At 44.4% G+C, this 19,333-nt stretch overlaps 2 protein-coding genes across 2 annotated transcripts; both read right to left on the reverse strand.

The window, feature by feature from the left end:
* Positions 1-291: 291 nt before the first annotated feature.
* On the reverse strand, positions 292-4,056 carry LOC136542725 (rhomboid-like protein 19). The gene is made up of 8 exons (XM_066535296.1): positions 3,837-4,056; positions 3,363-3,487; positions 2,846-2,906; positions 2,081-2,247; positions 1,876-1,987; positions 1,583-1,785; positions 1,364-1,498; positions 292-985 (listed from the first exon to the last, which is right to left on the reverse strand). The coding sequence occupies exons 1-8, from the start codon at positions 3,879-3,881 to the stop codon at positions 886-888; spliced, it is 948 nt and encodes a 315-aa protein (XP_066391393.1). The 5' UTR covers positions 3,882-4,056; the 3' UTR covers positions 292-885.
* A 300-nt stretch (positions 4,057-4,356) lies between these two features.
* Positions 4,357-10,052, reverse strand: LOC136542724 (BTB/POZ and MATH domain-containing protein 1-like). Its single transcript, XM_066535295.1, has 4 exons — positions 9,359-10,052; positions 7,758-8,106; positions 5,853-6,129; positions 4,357-4,975 (listed from the first exon to the last, which is right to left on the reverse strand). The coding sequence occupies exons 1-4, from the start codon at positions 9,835-9,837 to the stop codon at positions 4,800-4,802; spliced, it is 1,281 nt and encodes a 426-aa protein (XP_066391392.1). The 5' UTR covers positions 9,838-10,052; the 3' UTR covers positions 4,357-4,799.
* Positions 10,053-19,333: the final 9,281 nt, after the last annotated feature.

Below are 19,333 nucleotides of genomic sequence, written 5' to 3' on the forward strand. Positions count from 1 at the left end.
CGTTAGCCACTTGTAATAAAGTTTTTATATTTCTGTAGATCGATGCGTTGTATGATTGTGATAATGGTTCCAAATTAGCTAACCAAAAACCTTATTGAGAGAACCGTGATTTAAAATTCTTGGTCGTGACAATCGCTTGATCGTTTCTATGGTTTATAAATCAGCTGATGTTGTTTTTTTTAGAGAAAAAACATTGTATCATGACTGATAAGTCTGACTGATACGACCAAGCGATCAGGTTGTTAGACCAAAGGAACACCAAAAATTAAAATTGGGAGAATGAAACAGAAAGACAAAGCCAGTACTCAGCAAAAGTGATTGTTATTATGATAACTATTACGCTACTAACCTTGGCGATTCCATCGCGTCATAACAAGCGGGCAAGGTCAATGGACCGAGTGTGCTGGGTTCATCTTCCTTGGCTACCGAAGTGGAAATGACGACAGGTAAATATTAGAGTTACCTTGAGCTTAGAAGTGGGGTGCAAAGCTCTAAAAGGTTACAAAAATAATTTTGTTCCTTGTCAACTACTCCGTACTATCAAGTATCAACCTCACCATTTGAAACAAACAGAAAACTAAACATAGATGAGTTCTTGTCCTATACTCCTATGGAGTATCGCATTGTACACTGCTTAGTACTTGATCACTTCACTAGTTGACTACAGAGAAACCATGGGAAAAATGAAGCGCATCGCTTCATCATTAGTTGGTTCCCGATGATAACTACGAAAAACCATAAAAAAATGAAGCACTCGGCAGTGGGGCTGGGGCTGCTGAAGGTACATGAATCATTCGCATTCGATCAATCCTTCAGGAAATCACAAAGAAACGAATCGCCAGGAATTCACAAACTGCACAGCTTGTTGTTCGTTGCATAGAAGACTCAAACTTTGTCAGCAGCATCCAGTGATGTGCCCTCTGAACTTCTGACTGCAGCCAGCTTCTCGGCTAATCTTTGCTCCAGCGCCCGTTGACCCCTCTCTCTACAATGAGGCAAACAAACATTATGCCTGACAGAATAGAACCACGGTTGCACGCAACTAGCAACTGGCAAGTGCCAACAGAGTCATGTGCTATGAAACCACCAAATGGAGCTACAAGCTACGGCAATAGTTGAACAAAGACAGAAAACATGACAGTCACAGGAACAATGTGTGACTCCACTAGCTCATGGACTTGACAACAGAAAACATGACGGTCTAGAACCCATGAGGAAGAATCCAGGATCATTTGTTTGTCAAAAAGCAGGGCAACAGAAGTAATATTGCTTGGACCGAAGGATTGCTTATTAGGAACAAAATGTTACAAGCAGGAAAAAGTAATGCACTGATAAAACTGAAGACAAAGCCACGAAAGCTAACCTCCTCCTGTTTGCCTCAATTGAATCTGAACCAGGCAGTGGTGAGGTATCTAGTGTTTCTCCCCTGGCATCAGATCTTTCGGATCTTCCACAAAGTAGCCTATGGAATACAGATGCTATTGGGTCGAGAATTGGTCTGCATGTTTTGACAAATTTGTCAGAATATACTTCAGCGAACTGCAGAATAGTCTAGAGCTTCTATATAGGGAAAATGAACTACCTTACAAATTCAGGGAAGAAGCTTGAGAAAGAGAACTCCTCACTTGGATCTCCTTTCAGGCCAGTCTCAAGTCTCTTTTGAAAGTAACGGAGGTAGATCCAACTCATATAAATGCCAAACAACAGAACTGGGAGGTAAGACATCAAGTCATTTACGAAGAAGCTTACAACAATGGAGATCAATGCAACAAGAGATGGAATCCACTGTGTAGCCAGAAAAAATAAGATCGTTAGCAAACATTAATGGTAGCATGAAAATTAAGGTTACTTTTATTGATATTCAAAGAGACCGACCTTTGCCTTGATGTGTAGCACAAAAAGATTAAGCTCTTGATCAGGTAAAAGCTGTTTAATGCCCACCAACAATCCTGATAGAACCCCATAAAATCCAGAAAGAGGAGTATAGCTGAAAAAACAGATTGTAAGAACACCAAGGCTGGACCTAATATGAAATGTCAAACTACTTATTTTGTAGAGATAAGAGAAATACAGTACTTACAGGTAGATCTCTTGCTGAGTTATATAGTACAGCACAATAGCAGTCATGAAGACACAAGCAGAAGTTGAAAAGTTGACAATAAAGATGAACTTTGATAACTCTTTTGAACCCCATAGAGGTTCTAACAACTTCCCAAATAAAAGAAGACCAATGATGCTGACAACCACCTGCACAAATATTGGTCATGTGAGTCGAAGGAGCTCTGATATGTTAATAAACATGACATATTTGTAATACTCGAAAGGACCAGTAAGCAGATGCATTAACAAATGTGATGCAATATGTTATTTAGCACAAAAACAGCAAACAGCAGATCAAACACTCCAGGGAAAAACATCTATAAAACAGAACGCTAGTATTTTTCATTGCCTAAGGTGACATTCAAGTGTACAACAAACATCTAGAAGAACTCTAAGTAATAATTAGCAAGAACCATGCTCTACCACCACTGTAATAAGAGAAAGCTAGAAGCTAAATTAAGTTAGTATTTATTTGAATGCGATTGATTCCATGACATAAGTTACATCCAAACAAGCAGAAACCAACACAATGTACTATACTCTACCCCCTACCTGAATTTCAACCAGTTCATTACCTGTTTTGAGTTAGCTGCTTCTTTCGATAGCTAATTACATATAAGCGTCATTAGGTTTTTGTCTTGATTTGGAAGTACTTTTTCTTTCACATGAAAGTGAAAGGATAATAAACATGCATATATGAGGAAGGTGCTCTGAATAAATTAAATGATGGGATGGAAAAATTTACCCCTGGAATTGTTTGCTCGACATAGCCAGCAGTTAGCAGGTTCCAAGCAAAAGGGATCGTCCTGCAGATATAAATCAAATAGCTGAATATTCAAGACACGCATTTGGTTCAGTGGTTTTTCCTTTAGAGAATATCTGGTAAATTAATTTCATAGGCCAAAACAAACCAGATGCAATGCTGAATGAAGCCCAGACATCTAGTGGTGAAACCGTGAAACCAACTAACCGACATGTCATTAATTTAACACACTGACTAATTATTATAATTACAATAACTCAGCACTCAGCAGCTTAAACCTGCATTTCAAATGGATGTTCTGGTTACCAATATCAGTAGCTCCACATAATAGTCAGTACTAAGTATTTCACCTCAGAGGGTGACTAAGAAACAATTTGGCCATTGAGTGCGGTGGTAACTAGGAAACAGATCTAGGGCAAACTAGGAGCCAAGCAGGCAACTAGTAAAAGATGTTACTCTGGATACAGAATTCCAACAGAGTGGAGATCTGAGCTTCTACCTTCCAGGGATAAGCGTGAGATAGGTGACGGCGGACGGGAACAGCTGGACTACAAGGTGCACAAGGAGCAATATGACGGCGAGGCCCTTGCACAGCTTCGTGTACCCCCTGAACAAGCCTCCACTCTGCATTCGTTGGCGAGACCAGATGTCATGAGAGCGAGAACGGAGTATTTTTTTTTTCATTCGAACACGCGGCATCTAATCGGTGGCGAAAGGCAGGATGAGACATACAGTAATTTCAAGCATAATTCTGTCGCCAGACAATAGCAAACAACAAATTGGTTAGCCTGTGGAGAGCAGCACGCGCGAACGCACTGGGGCCGAATCAAAATCTTAGATACGGCAGATAGTATCAGATCACAAGGTCGCCTGATTCATGGCGCCCGCCCTAAACAAACAGGTTACTCCCAGATCTAGCGAGAAACGGGAGAGGTATACCCCGGCGGGAAGAGAGAGATGGAGAGAGGTGTACCCCGGCGGGAAGCGAGGGCGGCGAAAACGAGCTGCCGCTCATCATAGTGGCGGCCGCCGCTTGCACTTGCTGCTGCTGGATTTCTTGCTCGGGATCGCCGCGGAAGGAATTAGCGGAGTGCAGAGCAAGCAAAGCAGGTTGTGGGGGGTCGGGGAGTCAGGGTTTGGAGAGAGCAGCGAGCAGGTTTCCTCTCCTGAGTCCTGTCTCCTCTGTCTCTGCTAGCTAGCTTAACTGCATACTGCTGAATCCTCTCCCCGGCTAGCTTAACTAAATTTTGTTTTTTGATTGCAACTAATCAAGTATCCAGTGGCTAATCTCTTCTAGAATGACTTGTCCAAAGAGAGGAAACCACGAAAGGTACAAATCCTTCTACCACCAGCCGTTTCATCATATATAATAGTTTCCTGTCACGAATCAAATGGGGATATTTCACAACGGTGAAAGATAACCAAACGGGTATTTCAAAAAGGTGAAAAGTACTCCAGAATTTCAGGGTAGGAAAGATGAACGGATCAGTATGGAAGTGAATGTCCAGGATACATTTCATTGCATTTCACCATTTCAATTGAATACAGTCAAATACAGACGACCGTGAATCGACAAATCTGGCCTAGCAAAAGGTAAAACTTCTGCAAAACACATTCTGCGCCATTATTTCCCCTTGATCAAACCTTTGCACCAGACCATCCTTGCCATATGCCACCTGTGTGCACTTATGATGACAGGCTGCTTTGCAGCAGCAATGCAATACACTAGTCAGTAGGATATATATTAGCCACAACTCCCTCCACAGTAGCAGCAGTAGGGCTGGGGAGAGGGCTGGAAGTCACAACAACACACACACACAAACCCACACGCTACAACATGCATGATATGGCACCACAGAAGCACCCGTCATTGGAAACACTTTACAACGAAAAAAAGACACGAGGAACTCCTCTTCTAGGCTCATCTGGGCAGCCGTTAGATCCTTGGTTTCACGCGTCGTCCATTGGCATCGCCACCATCAAGGACTTCAGTTGAATACAAGCAGGGGCTCACTGAGTGCTCTCCTACCTTGGCCACATATTCAAGAAGCTCGGTTAGGATGGATGGGCAGCTTTGCTGCAAATAATCAAACCCATCGGTTTGCATGACAGCTGCAAAGAAACAAAAAACATGGTTAAGCAGATGTTGATATATGAAAGCATGTGCTCCACCTATTTATGTTCCAGCATAAAGGTGATATATGCCAGTAAACAGTACAGTACATAATAATGACACTGTAACACATGGTACAGGATGAACAGTTCTAAGTATCATATTTTGCAGCAAGCATTCCACATAACAAATGATATGATCAGTTACTACCCAGCCAAAATTAGCAATAAACAGTTACGACTAAAGAAATCTTTTTGACAAGCTCTTTACTCATTCCTCAAATAGTCTCAAGACAAACTGTCCACACAGTTTTCAATTCAAAAGAACCCACATGTTTCACATCTTTTAAAAAAAAACACGAAATTTAGAAAGAATCACCATGTCGACCCCCACCCATCCACCCACAAAAAGAAGGAAAGATCCGGTGAACAAAGTTATAGAGCTAACAAGAACATTTAAACCAGAAATGGTTGGCAGGATTTAAACCCTTAACAAATTATAATCAGAACTTCTACTCATGACAACTGTGATGCAGGCTCATCGTATCTTTGCATTCATCAGCATCAAATTAAGAGAAATTGGAAGTGTCCCTGTATAACTTAAGCTACAGTGCACAGAATCTAATGAGGCAATTATGCGTCATAGGCCTAAAGCCTTACAGTAGTGTTGAAAGACCATAGACCAGTGCAGACAAGTAATGCTACACTTGCAGATTTTCAGCAAAATGTGAGCCTAGAATAAGTCTGGCTATTGACATGATCATAAAACTAAATAGCAACTAGAGCAGATACATACTCAATTTGACCTTCTAGAGCAAACAACTTCCATGAGCAATCAATATAAAATCAAGTTAACATAGAGAAATGCTGCACTTGCCTTTCAAATTCTCAGGTAGAGCCACAAATTTCAAGCAAACAGTTTTTAGCTGATAACAGTGGTGCTGTTCAGCCAGTGCCAAAGTATTTGCCACTGTGTTTATTGCAACATCTTCACACAGCTTAAGTTCACAGAGCAATTTTAATCTCTCCAATGCATAACGGTCTGCAGCAGCAAGTAAATGCTGAGCCATCAAGGTGGATACCCAAGTTGTATTTACACCAGTAAGCTCTTCAATATCCGGCAACTCATCCCAGTACATGAAATGGAGCAAGGCCTGCAAAATTCAACGTGTATAAACTCAGAATGAATAAATAAATGCTAGACGTTGACAAGCAAGAAATTGAATGTGACATGCTTCTGACAGCAAATGGAATTCAAAAGCAAAACTTAGCAAACATAAAAAGGGGGCGTACCCAGTGCAGAGAGCTCCCGCTCTGTGCGGGGTCTGGGGAAGGGTGTTAGTGGCAAGCCTTACCCCCGCCTGTGCAATGCGAGGAGACCACGACTCGAACCCGGGACCTTCTGGTCACAGGCGGTAAGACTCTACCGCTTGCACCAGGCGGCAAAACTTAGCAAACATACATCTCACCAATTAACAATTAACTTAACTTTGACCAGTAATTTCTTTTATGATATGATCTTTGTAGCAACAAAATCATAACCATAGACTATGGTACTTTCAAATATGAAATTATGAATCTAACGATATCACTTTAAATCTACATCCTGTAATGTTAGTTATTGGTTGAAAATTACAAGGTTTGAATCTTGAAATGTGTGCATGCCTTATATAAAGAAATGGAGGGAGTACTATACTACCATACGATGAAGCAAGTAATAGTAGATGAACTTGACTGCTTAACTATAGGTACTAAGTGAAACTCAGAAACGATGCTAGCAGCACATTGAATCGCTGAAATATCCTAAAAATGGTGCACACCATGGAACATTAGTTAGCACTGTACCAACCATCAAACAGAAAACCAGCAGAGTTCTGCTTTATTTGCTTCGAGACACTCTAAATGCAATCAAAGGAAAGATTTTAATGCTTACAACAACAACAACAACAAAGCCTTTAAGTCCCAAACAAGTTGGGGTAGGCTAGAGTTGAAACCCAGCAGAAGCAATCAAGGTTTAGGCACGTGAATAGCTGTCTTCCAAGCACTCCTATCTAAGGCTAAGTCTTTAGGTATATTCCATCCTTTCAAGTCTCCTTTTATTGCCTCTACCCAAGTCAACTTCGGTCTTCCTCTGCCTCTCTTCACGTTACTATCCTGGCTTAGGATTCCACTACGCACCGGTGCCTCTTGAGGTCTCCGTTGGACAAGTCCAAACCATCTCAACCGGTGTTGGACAAGCTTTTCTTCAATTGGTGCTACCCCTAATCTATCACGTATATCATCGTTCCGAACTCGATCCCTTCTTGTATGACCGCAAATCCAACGCAACATACGCATTTCCGCGACACTTATCTATTGAACATGTCTGTCTTTTCGTAGGCCAACATTCCGCACCATACAACATAGCATGTCTAATCGCCGTCCTATAAAACTTGCCTTTTAGCTTCTAAAGATTTTAAAATTTCCATTTTTGCAAGTTGGGGGCTTGGGGCATAATTGAACCGTGTCTATGTTCTGGGTGTTGAAACTACCTACAGTAAATTAGGTATGATGTTTCAGACAATATAAATGATCTGTCTTCTACCTATCTTGTGTCTGAAACGCCATATTTGAGTGATCGGAGGTAGTATATACCGTTGATGTCAAAATGCATGAACTGTATTTTATTTTTAATTAAATATAACACAGAGATAGTAGTAGCACGGGAGAGATTGCCCCAAGACATGACAGTACCAAAACCAAAGAAGACATATAACCAAGTAAAACCGGGAGCCAGGGTCACCTTGAATACTGGAGCCTCCATGTCTTCAATCTTTATACACTTCATGTCCTTATCCTTCATCGGACCAAAAAGTTGTGCCCTAAAAACAGGAGACCGGGCTGAAAGAATCACTTTGTGGGCAGGAAACATCTCTCCATCAACTTCGAATGCAATGTCTGTCCTCTTTCCACTTGTCAATAGCTGACCAATATGTAGAGCCATGTTGGACCGCGGTACTGGAATTGTGTATATCTTTGGTCCTTCAGTATGTGATTGAACAACGCCAACAGTGCAGTTCACTAAAAGGCAATCATCTTTAAGATAGTCTGATGTTTCCAGGGCAGTTCGTTTGAAGAAACGCTTGTAGCCCCTGCATGCACAGAAAGATAAGTTACTCCCCATAACCAGTGAACGGAAAAAGTAGTCAAGGATCAAATCATGCAGCTATATCCAAGAAGCAACTACACAGCCAGTCAAACTGGATACTGGATAGTAGATGAAATAATGTGTAATAACAGAAGCACAGTGGGAACAAAGATGAATCAACACATACATCAAATAAAAGTAATATTGACAGGGTTATTTTTCAATCCAGAGTCATCAAAACCAAATTATATGGCCCAATCAATAATAACAATACGATAACCAGTTAATATTGACAGGGTAAGGCATAAATCTATAGCACTAGTCACCTCATTGATTCACAAACTAATGAGGCAAAAACAGACAATTAAGCTCTGCGTCTAAACCACATGACACTTACTGCACATCCTGAAAGTAAGGTGTAACAGAAACAAGCTCCGTCATAGAGCAGTCAATGAACTCATGACATGAAGCCAACTAGCCAAGTTCACATGTATAACAAATCGAATTCCAGATCACATAAAAGATCAAGGCACGCAGAATAATCTCAAGTAACCTGAATTCATCACAATTTTTACAGCAAACCACACAACCAAACCATCAAACGTTCAGCATTAGCCAATGGCAATAACAGGAACCAACTCAGTTTTGAACTTTGTGACATTAACGATAAGAGGAATGCAACTAAGGGCCTATTTGGGTAAACATGGCTAGTTACTAGTGGGGGCTAAATATTAGCCTAAATTAAGTGTGGTTGGTTAGCTAGTTGGCTAACTAGTTGAAGACTCGGCAAAAAAAAAAACCCACCTATTAGCCCTCCTGTTTGGATGCACTTGAGCTAATTTTTAGCTAGCTAGCAATTAGCCCTTGTATCCAAACAGGCCCTAAGAATATCAAAAACTGAATGTACTTCACCTCAAAACAGTAGTACTTGTGAATACAAAATGGCTAATAAACCTGAAGGGGCAATCAGCCTAACATGCACACCAACATCTCAGTTTCACATCATACAAAACTAAAGTTTCACCAACATAACCATGTATCTTAGAGGGCATACATCACTTCCTACTCAAGATAATGATCAATTAGCAAATTCTCATTGGGCAGGTCAGTTCAATTTGGCAGGCACGCCTATCTAACACATGCACAGGCTGAGATAGACTCAGCCCATACTGCCACGGTACTTGAGGGATTGGGCAGGTCAGCTCAATTTGGCAGGCACGCCTATCTAACACATGCACAGGCTGAGGGAGACTCACCACATGCTGCCGCGGTACTTGAGGGTGTATGGGCCGCTCTCGAGCGACCTCCCAAAGTGGGTATGCACCTTGTCCTGGCCCTTGCCGCTCTGGTCGACGAGCGTGAGCTCGAACAGCGCGCGCACATCGGTGCCCTCGCTGGCAAGGGCTATGAAGAGCGAGACGTAGGCAGCGCCATCCTCGCCGCTCTTCCCGTCGGGGTAGAAGTAGATCGCCCAGTCGAATCCCCCCACGTTGAAGGACTCGGAGGCGATGAACTTCCCCACCCCGATCCCTTTGGAGAGGGAGTAGCCCGCGATCTTGAAGTGGTGGGAGCCGTTCACCGTCTTGGTGACCGACGAGGACGCCGTCTCGGAGGGGGCCGAGGAAGGGTAGGCGGAGGAGGACGCGGCGAGGGGCGGGAACGGCCGCCCCGCTGCGGCGCCGGCGGCGGGGTGGGCGGAGGAGGGGCCGCCGCGGCAGACACGGCCGGCGCCCATCGCGGGGAAACGGGTCGAGATCGGGCTAGGGTTCCGCCCCGAGCGGCGGCGATTCGGCGCGGATCGGACGGATCGGAGCGGGGCGCGCCGGATTCAGACGCGGGGGCGTGGGGATTCGAGGGTCCGGGGGAGATCGATTTGGGGGAATTTGGGGAGGATGGAATGGAGACTCGATGAAATGATGGCGATGACGAGCCGACGAGCAGGTGGTGTGTGGTTTTCTTTGGTCCGGGTTGGGCTTGGGTGGGTATGGGTAATATACGGCTCGCCGTCGCGGACTTGCCGACTCGGCCCGAGACGAGAGAAGGTTGGACACCTGGACTCACCGACTCGTGCACCGCGGTCCGTGACGATGTAAATTTTGAGTCTGGAATAATATTTTTCTCTCATATAAATTAGTCAGCAGTACTTTTTCACAAACCAGCAACGAAATGAACCAGCCAATCGAACAGGCTACAGATTGCGAAGTTGCACTAGGACCTGTTTGAGGAATTTTTTCCCTATATTATTATTATTATAGAAATGTTTAAATAACATTTTTTATGAAATTACAAAATATGTCATGGGTTTTGTAAAGAAAAAAACTGTTAATTGATCTTACCGGCTTACCGCATTGTGGTTTGTGGCTCCATTTCTAGTATAAGGAGCACGTATGTATGCCTCTATATATACCCGTCCGCCGCATCAGAACCAACTAATCCGTTCCAATACCTCCAACCCATCCCCATACCCCCACAAGTTCTTGCACAAGAGTTTAGAGTTTTCAGAGAAATGGGGAAAGGGTGACGATCCCCCGATGCTGGTGTGCGCACAACGCGCCCGGATGCTCGCTTCGCCGTGGCACCGCCTCGGCAGATGTTCGAGCGATTTTCCCGGAGAGACTTCTCTCACACGGACCTCCACATTGAGGTCGCAGAGAGGAAGTTGCTGGACCTCACCCGCGCCGACCACGAGAGGTACGCGCTGGAGGCCGCGTTGGAGGGCGTCGAGGGCGGTCCTGATGAGGAGCCGTTTCCGGAGCACGACGGCGGCGGCGGCGGCGGCGGCGAGGCGCTCCCGGAGCTCCACGACGACGAGGAGGCGCTCCCGGGGCACCACCACCACGACGACGACGACGACGCGCTCTCAGAGCACCACGACGACGACGACGACGAGGCGCTCCCGGGGCTCCACGGCGACGACGACGCGCTCCCGGAGCACCAGGACGACGTCGACGACGAGGGCGCCGTGCTGCATGAGGGTGCAGCGGCAACAGGGGGAGGAGCCGAAGCCGACCCAGTGCGAGAGCAGTACGGCGCCGCGGGAGGTTGAGCGTCGACCGCGATTGAATCGGAGTCCGGGTATTCTAGTACTTCGATCGTGGTGTTGGTGTTCTTCGATAGTCGATAACTACTGTTCTGTTTGGATGATGTGCTGAGACCTCGGTGGTGAATGATCTTCTCCGGTATAGGTACTGTTTTGCTTAGATCGATTTTGCTGACACCTTGTTGGTGAATGAATCTTGCCTGATTCTTATACTTCACGTCTCTGTTTGCATTGAATGTTTGTCGTTTGAAACCAATTTCTCACGTCGCGAGAATTATGTTCTTGTATGATGAGAATGGTGATGCGATTTTTTTTTTGTTATATGAGAATAGGAAAGGTGGTGATGCAGCACAGTTTGTTTTGTTTTTTACTTAGTTACTATTGTTAGATTGATCTCCTGACCAATAAGCCCAACGGCCTATTGGGCCTTGGTCTCGCGCCCTGATCGGGGGCGCCCAACCCTACATGGTTGGTGGGCCCCCGTCGCACTGCGCTATATAAAGAGGTGGGGGCCGGCGGCTCAAAGTACGAGGTTCGCCGTGAGCCGCAAACCCCACCGACAAACCCTAGACCGATCTCGAGAGGGCGCGCAGCCAGCGACGGGAAGCTCCGCTGATCCTCGTCGTCGCCACTGCTACGCCCGACCGCACTGCATCGACAGTCCGTGCAACCTCTACTCCACCCGTCGCTGCCCGTGTGCTGCCTCCATCACCGAACCCGCGATGGCTAGCACAACAGCGACATCATCTGGAGGCTCAGGTTCATCACCAGCCCTCTCTCCCCTATCTCCCTCTCGGTGTAGTGTTCTAGGTCTAAATGTGCATGTGTTTCATGGATCTATGAGTTCATCCGCCTAGATCTACTCTAGTCGATCCAAAGAAAGTTAACAATGGTACCAGAGCCTACTAGCACGTAGATCTAGAACGGGTACCGATTAGAAAAGGAAAAGTTGATTAGATCCAGTGTGGATCTAAGCAGAAAAGGGGTCACCCGACGTTCGGTTGAACCCTAACTCGATCCGTCGGATCTGAGAAAAGAAGAGGGCTCGGTTTTCATGCAAAGAACGAACCCTAAAACCCGAAGGTGATTCGGGGAAAAGAAAACAGTGCCGTCTCCAACCCATACCCTAACCCGCTCGGTGATTGACTGAGAAGGGGAAAAGAACCGATTTCAAATCGGAAAAGCAAACCCTAACCCTAATCTGAAAATCGGGCCAAATCCGAATCAAAGAAATAGAAAGGGGAAAGAAAAGAAAGAGGGTGGCTCGGCACGGCTCACCTCACCGTCGTGCACGCCGCCGCGCGGGGAAAAGAAAGGGTCGGCCGGGGGTGATCTGCTCGCCGGAACGGCCACTAGGGCGCCGCGACCAGGCCGCTCGACGGCGGCGCGTTCACCCACTGGGGAGCGCGCACGCCGGCGAGGGGGCCGGAGACGGCGCCGGGGCTTGCTGAGCTCTCTCGCCGTCGAAGCTCCTCGCTCGGTTTCTGCTGCGGCGGGACTGAGTGGAGAGGAGAGAGGGGCGAAGAGAGAGAGAGAGCGAAGCCGAATGATGCTAGGTCAAGGGCGCCGCGCCGGTCGCTGGGGTTTTGATCTCGCGACGCGCGCGGGCAGCCGTCGGATGGAGATGGACGGCCACGGGCGACTGGGCCAGCGCCGCAGCCCAGGCGGGATAGGGCACAAGGCCGAAATCCCGGCCCAGGCCCAGGTTGCGGCCTGGGCGCGGGGGAGAGAGCGCGCACGGCTGGGCGCGGGGCTGCGCTGAGCGCGCGGATGGGCCGCGGCTGCTGGGCCGGTTTCGCTGGCGCGCGCGCGCGCGTGAGCAGGCCGTGGGCCGCGCGTGTGCTGGCTGGGCCGAAATGGTCAAATGAACAGATATTGTCACAGTTTTTGTTTTCTTATTTTCCAGAAAACAGTTTGATCAATTTGAATTGATTTTTTATGATAATTTTCTGTACAAAATTTATCCAACGATATTTTTTGTTCAGTAAATAGTAAATTTGCTTCTGGAAAATAGGAAAAGATTATTAAATGTTAAAGTTTCCGCTGCGTATTTAAAGATGTAATTTTCATTATTAAATTCGAACCAACGGGAGAATTTAATTTTGAAAATGGATATGTTTTAAATTGATTATAATGTTGTTGTTATTCTGACCAACGTTGATTAATGACAATATTATAATGTTTTTTGTTATACATTAATTCTATTTCTGCCCAACGGTGATGTAGAATTAGTGTAGAAAATAATTGTATGTTTTAATTTTGACCAACGTTAAACTAAGGCATGCAATTATTGTTGTTATTTCTGTTCTCACCCTATTTGAATTATGTTTTCAGGAGGATACAACTTGATGAGTTGTATCAAAGAAATCCCCACTCTAAAAGGTGATAACTATATTGAGTGGAAGAAAAAGATAGACCTGGCCTTTATCCTCGCTGAGGTGGACTGGGTTGTCACCACACCGTGCCCTAAAGAACCTGAGGCACCGGTGAGGGAAACAGATGAGACTGATACTGCATGGCAGAACAGAGAGCGGGATTTTGCTCCCGTAAAGATGTCCTATGACCTTGAGCATAGGAAATGGGTCACTGCCAACAAGAAGTGTCTGGCAGTGATAAAGAACACGATTGAGCCTGCTATTGTGGGCTCAATTCCAGACTGTGACACGGTCACAGAGTACCTAGACAGAATAAAGAGTCAGTTCACTGGCTCTTCAAAGACATATGCAACCCAGCTGATCAAGCAGCTGGTCACAGAAAGGTACTCTGGTGGCGGCAGTGGCATTAGAGAGCACATACTGAGAATGAGCAATCTGGCATCTAAGCTCAAACCAATGGATTTGGCACTCAAGGATGAGTTTCTTATTCATTTGATTTTTGCTTCTTTGCCCAAAGAATTTGACACATTTGTTGTTAATTACAACATACAGCCTGAAAAATGGGATTTGGAAAAGCTCATAGCCATGTGTGTGCAGGAGGAGGAAAGAATAAAAGTTTCACAAGGTGGTTCTGTCAACTACCTAAAAGATAAGAAAAAGAACTATAATAACAGTTCTTCCTCCAAATCATCTGGAAAAGGTCCCATGCAACAGTCTCAGAACCAGCAATTCCCAGTGGCTAAAGACCAGTGTCTCCACTGCAAGAAGACAGGACATTATAAAAAGAATTGTCCTGATTTCTTAAAGATGATTATGAAGAATAAAGGTGAGAACATTATTACGTTCGTAAATGAATCCTTGTATGTAAAGTTTTCAAAATCTACTTGGTGGATTGATTCAGGTGCAACTATTCATGTTGCTAATTCATTACAGGGATTCCGTTCGATGAGAACTTTGCAAAGAAGCGAAAGTTTCATTAAAGTCGCAAATGGAGAACAAGCAGATGTTGAGGCCGTTGGTGATCTTCCGTTAGAGCTTGCTGATGGCTTCATAATTATTCTTAGAGATGTTCTTTATGTACCTTCTTTGCAAAGAAATTTGATTAGTGTTTCAAAGTTGGACCATGATGGTTATGATTGCCATTTTGGAAATGGCAAATGTCAGATATTGTTTAATAATAAATGTATTGGTCTTGCCTTCCGACAAGACGAGCTTTATTTGTTATCACTTCGTGAAAATGTTAATTCCGTATGTGATGTGAATGAAAATGTATCCTCATCGAACAATGGAAACAGAAAACGAAAGAGAGCTCAAGATGCGTTGTCGAAATTATGGCACTGTCGTTTAGGCCATATTTCGAGGGGGAGAATAGAAAGACTAGTTAAGAATGATATTCTTCCTCCATTAGAGCTCTCAGAGTTAGAACAATGTAGAGATTGCATAAAAGGAAAGTATGTAAAGAAAATTAAGAAAAATGCCAAACGAAGCGCAGGAATTCTACAGATTATTCACACAGACATATGTGGTCCTTTTCCTGTGAAAAGTGTGGATGGTTATGATTCATTCATAACATTCACAGACGATTACTCTCGGTTTGGCTACATTTATCCAATTAAAGAAAGAACAGAAGCGTTGGATAAATTTAAAATATTTAAAGCAGAAGTTGAAAATCAGCATGATTTAAAGATTAAGATAGTCAGGTCTGACCGTGGAGGAGAGTACTACGGTCGGCATACCCCATATGGACAAGTTCCTGGACCTTTTGCAAGGTTCTTACAGGAGAATGGTATAGTCGCCCAGTATTCAACACCGGGCGAACCTCAGCAGAATGGAGTAGCTGAAAGGCGTAACCGTACCTTGATGGATATGGTGCGTAGTATGATAAGTTACTCCACTTTACCCACGAGTCTGTGGATGGAGGCGTTAAAAACCGCCATTCATATTCTCAATAGAGTACCAAGTAAGTCGGTGCCCAAAACACCGTATGAGTTGTGGACAGGAAGAGTACCCTCACTTAACCACTTGCGTGTGTGGGGGAGCCCTGCTGAGGCTAAAGTTTTTAACCCAAACATTGGGAAGCTAGATCCCAAAACAGTGAGTTGCCATTTCATTGGCTACCCAGAAAAGTCAAAAGGTTTTCGTTTCTACTGTCCTAACAGACATACAAAGTTTGTGGAAACGAGACATGCTGTCTTCCTAGAGGATGAAATGATTAGGGGGAGCATGGTAGCTCGAGAAATTGACCTTGAAGAGAAGCGGGTGTATGCACCCACTCCGATCATTCATGAGCCATTTTTCTCACTACCTGCTGTTGCTGCACCAACAGTACAAGACACTGTGGTGCCAGCACCTGTTGTTATCCCGCCTGTGGCAACAATGAATGATGATGAGGAACCTGTGGCTCAGGATCCTATAGAACCTATTGCCACACATGAGGGGGAGCAACAACAGCCTCAAACAGAAAATGTGCCAATTGAGGAGGCCCCTAGAAGGTCTCAAAGAGTTAGAAAATCAGCTATTCCTGCTGATTATGAAGTGTACAACACTGAAGAATTTCAAATGGAGGATGATCCCACCTCATTTGAAGAAGCCATGAAAAGTGACCATTCATCAAAGTGGCTTGAGGCCATGGAAGATGAGATGAGATCAATGAATGCAAATAAAGTTTGGGATTTGGAGATAATTCCTAAAGGAGCCAAAACAGTAGGCTGTAAATGGGTCTACAAAACAAAACTTGACTCTCAAGGGAATATAGAGAGATATAAAGCCCGACTTGTGGCAAAAGGCTTTACACAAAGAGAAGGGATTGATTACAATGAGACCTTTTCTCCAGTCTCATGTAAGGATTCCTTCAGAATCATAATGGCATTAGTGGCACATTACGATTTGGAATTACATCAGATGGATGTAAAGACGGCATTTCTCAACGGAGACTTAGAGGAAAATGTTTACATGGCACAACCGAAAGGTTTTGTCATGGAAGGAAAAGAACGTTTGGGATGCCGCCTAAAGAAATCTATTTATGGATTAAAACAAGCTTCAAGACAGTGGTACTTGAAGTTTGATCAGACAATAAAGAATTTTGGGTTTAAAGATAATGTTGAGGACAATTGTGTCTACGCAAAGTTTAAGAATGGGAAGTTTATCTTCCTTGTCCTGTATGTGGATGATATCTTACTTGCTAGTAGTGATGTCAGTCTACTACTGGAAACAAAGAAGTTTTTGTCCTCAAAATTTGATATGAAAGATCTTGGTGAAGCTTCGTTCGTTCTAGGGATCGAGATTCACCGAGATAGAAGTAAAGGGGTATTAGGACTGTCACAAAAGGCATACATAGAAAAAGTCTTAAAGAAATTCAGTATGCACAAATGTAGTCCCTCACCTGCTCCTATAGTCAAGGGCGACAGATATGGGGATTTTCAATGCCCCAGGAACCAATATGAGATCGATCAAATGAAAGTGGTTCCATATGCTTCAGCTGTCGGAAGCTTGCAATATGCTCAAGTATGTACGCGCCCTGACTTGGCATTTGTTACCGGGTTACTTGGCAGATTCCAGAGCAATCCTGGAATAGAACACTGGAAATTGGTAAAGAAAGTCTTGCGTTATTTGCAAGGAACGAAAGGCCTCATGATGACGTATAGAAGATCTGATTCACTCATATAGTGGGATATTCAGATTCTGATTATGCGGGAGATAATAGAAAATCCACGTCTGGATATGTGTTTACTCTCGCAGGGGGAGCTATTTCATGGAAAAGCTCAAAGCAAACCGTCACTACATCGTCCACAATGTATGCCGAGTTTGTAGCGTGTTATGAGGCAACGGGGCAGGTGAACTGGCTAAAGAAGTTCATACCCGGTTTGAAGGTGGTTGACGACATCAATAGACCACTGAAATTATACTGCGATAATAATCCAGCAGTACAGTATGCTCACAACAATAGGTCAAGTGGTGCTGCCAAACACATTGACATAAAGTATTATGTTGTGAAGGATAAAGTCCGGGATCAAATGATAAGTCTTGAGCATATAAGTACCGAAAAGATGCTCGCGGATCCGCTTACAAAAGGCTTACCACCCAACGTGTTCAGAGAACATATAGCCGGCATGGGTTTAAGGGAAAGCCTATGATTCCTGGACTATAAAGGGCCCAAAAGTTAAAGTAACTATTTCAGATCAGAGACGTGCATTGTAGCTGTTAAATCTATCGGCGATTGACCGTGACGATGAGACATGCTCTATGCATCATCTGTGAAGAAATGAGTAAGGATAAAAGGATTGAAGTTTTAAAGTTTAAAGATAAAAGTAATAGTGAGATCAAGGGGGAGAATGTTAGATTGATCTCCTGACCAATAAGCCCAACGGCCTATTGGGCCTTGGTCTCGCGCCCTGATCGGGGGCGCCCAACCCTACATGGTTGGTGGGCCCCCGTCGCACTGCGCTATATAAAGAGGTGGGGGCCGGCGGCTCAAAGTACGAGGTTCGTCGTGAGCCGCAAACCCCACCGACAAACCCTAGACCGATCTCGAGAGGGCGCGCAGCCAGCGACGGGAAGCTCCGCTGATCCTCGTCGTCGCCACTGCTACGCCCGACCGCACTGCATCGATGTCCGTGCAACCTCTACTCCACCCGTCGCTGCCCGTGTGCTGCCTCCATCACCGAACCCGCGATGGCTAGCACAACAGCGACATCATCTGGAGGCTCAGGTTCATCACCAGCCCTCTCTCCCCTATCTCCCTCTCGGTGTAGTGTTCTAGGTCTAAATGTGCATGTGTTTCATGGATCTATGAGTTCATCCGCCTAGATCTACTCTAGTTGATCCAAAGAAAGTTAACAACTATGTTTTGAATTCTTTCTCTCTCCGTCGATTGTTTCCCGTGGAGATGGCCTGATGCGCCTGTAGTCTGTGAAGCCATTTTACTTTTGTCAATGCTTTTATGCTTGGCATATTTGATTCACTAAATTTAGATGAGAAGAATGAAAAGATCTGTTGTTATTAGGTACTGAATTTGGGGGCACTGATGGATGTAGCCGTGGGACGGGCGGGGCTTAAAGCTTAAACTCTCCTACCAGACGATAGAACTTTTTTTCAAACTTTTTTAGACATGGAAAAGAGAAACACGAATATAGCATATAGTTAATATAGATGTTGATAATGACTTGAGCCTCTTTTTTTCTCTATAGATTCCTAGATCCGTCCCTTGAACACGGTAAATTGAATGATGAATTGAAAAACTAGCATGCATAGGACATCTAATGATTTCATTTTTAAAGTGTTGTTTCCAAGTGGTATCAAGCTAACTATGGTGCTAAGAATGGTATAATGGTGCACTCCGATTGGTATCACGCTACAAAGGTCCATCTGTTATACCTTAGCATCACTTGGTAGACATTGTCTCCTATATTTCCTATCTAAGCATATGTGCAAGTTAAAATCCAAACTCTTAGCACATATGTAGGGGGAGCAATTGCTACCACTTGGGGTTCATGAAACTTGTCCATATCCTTTTACAAATGGTAAATATGCTTGGACAAGCAACATGGATTCAATTAAATTTTAATTCTTATCTTTGTATAAGGGTTGTCATCAATTACCAAAAAGAGGGAGATTGAAAGCTCTAGTTTGGTTTTGGTGAATTGATGAAACCCTAAGTGCTAACCTAGTTTATCAAGTGATCATGATATAGGTAGCACACTCCAAGTGGTGAAACAAATGAAGATCATAACATGATGATTGTGATGCCACAGTGATGATCAAGTGCTCGGACTTGGAAAAAGAAGAAAGAGAAAAACAAAAAGCTCAAGACAAAGGTA

This window comes from Miscanthus floridulus, chromosome 3 (assembly GCF_019320115.1).
Source record: "Miscanthus floridulus cultivar M001 chromosome 3, ASM1932011v1, whole genome shotgun sequence".
Classification (NCBI taxonomy): Eukaryota; Viridiplantae; Streptophyta; class Magnoliopsida; order Poales; family Poaceae; genus Miscanthus; species Miscanthus floridulus.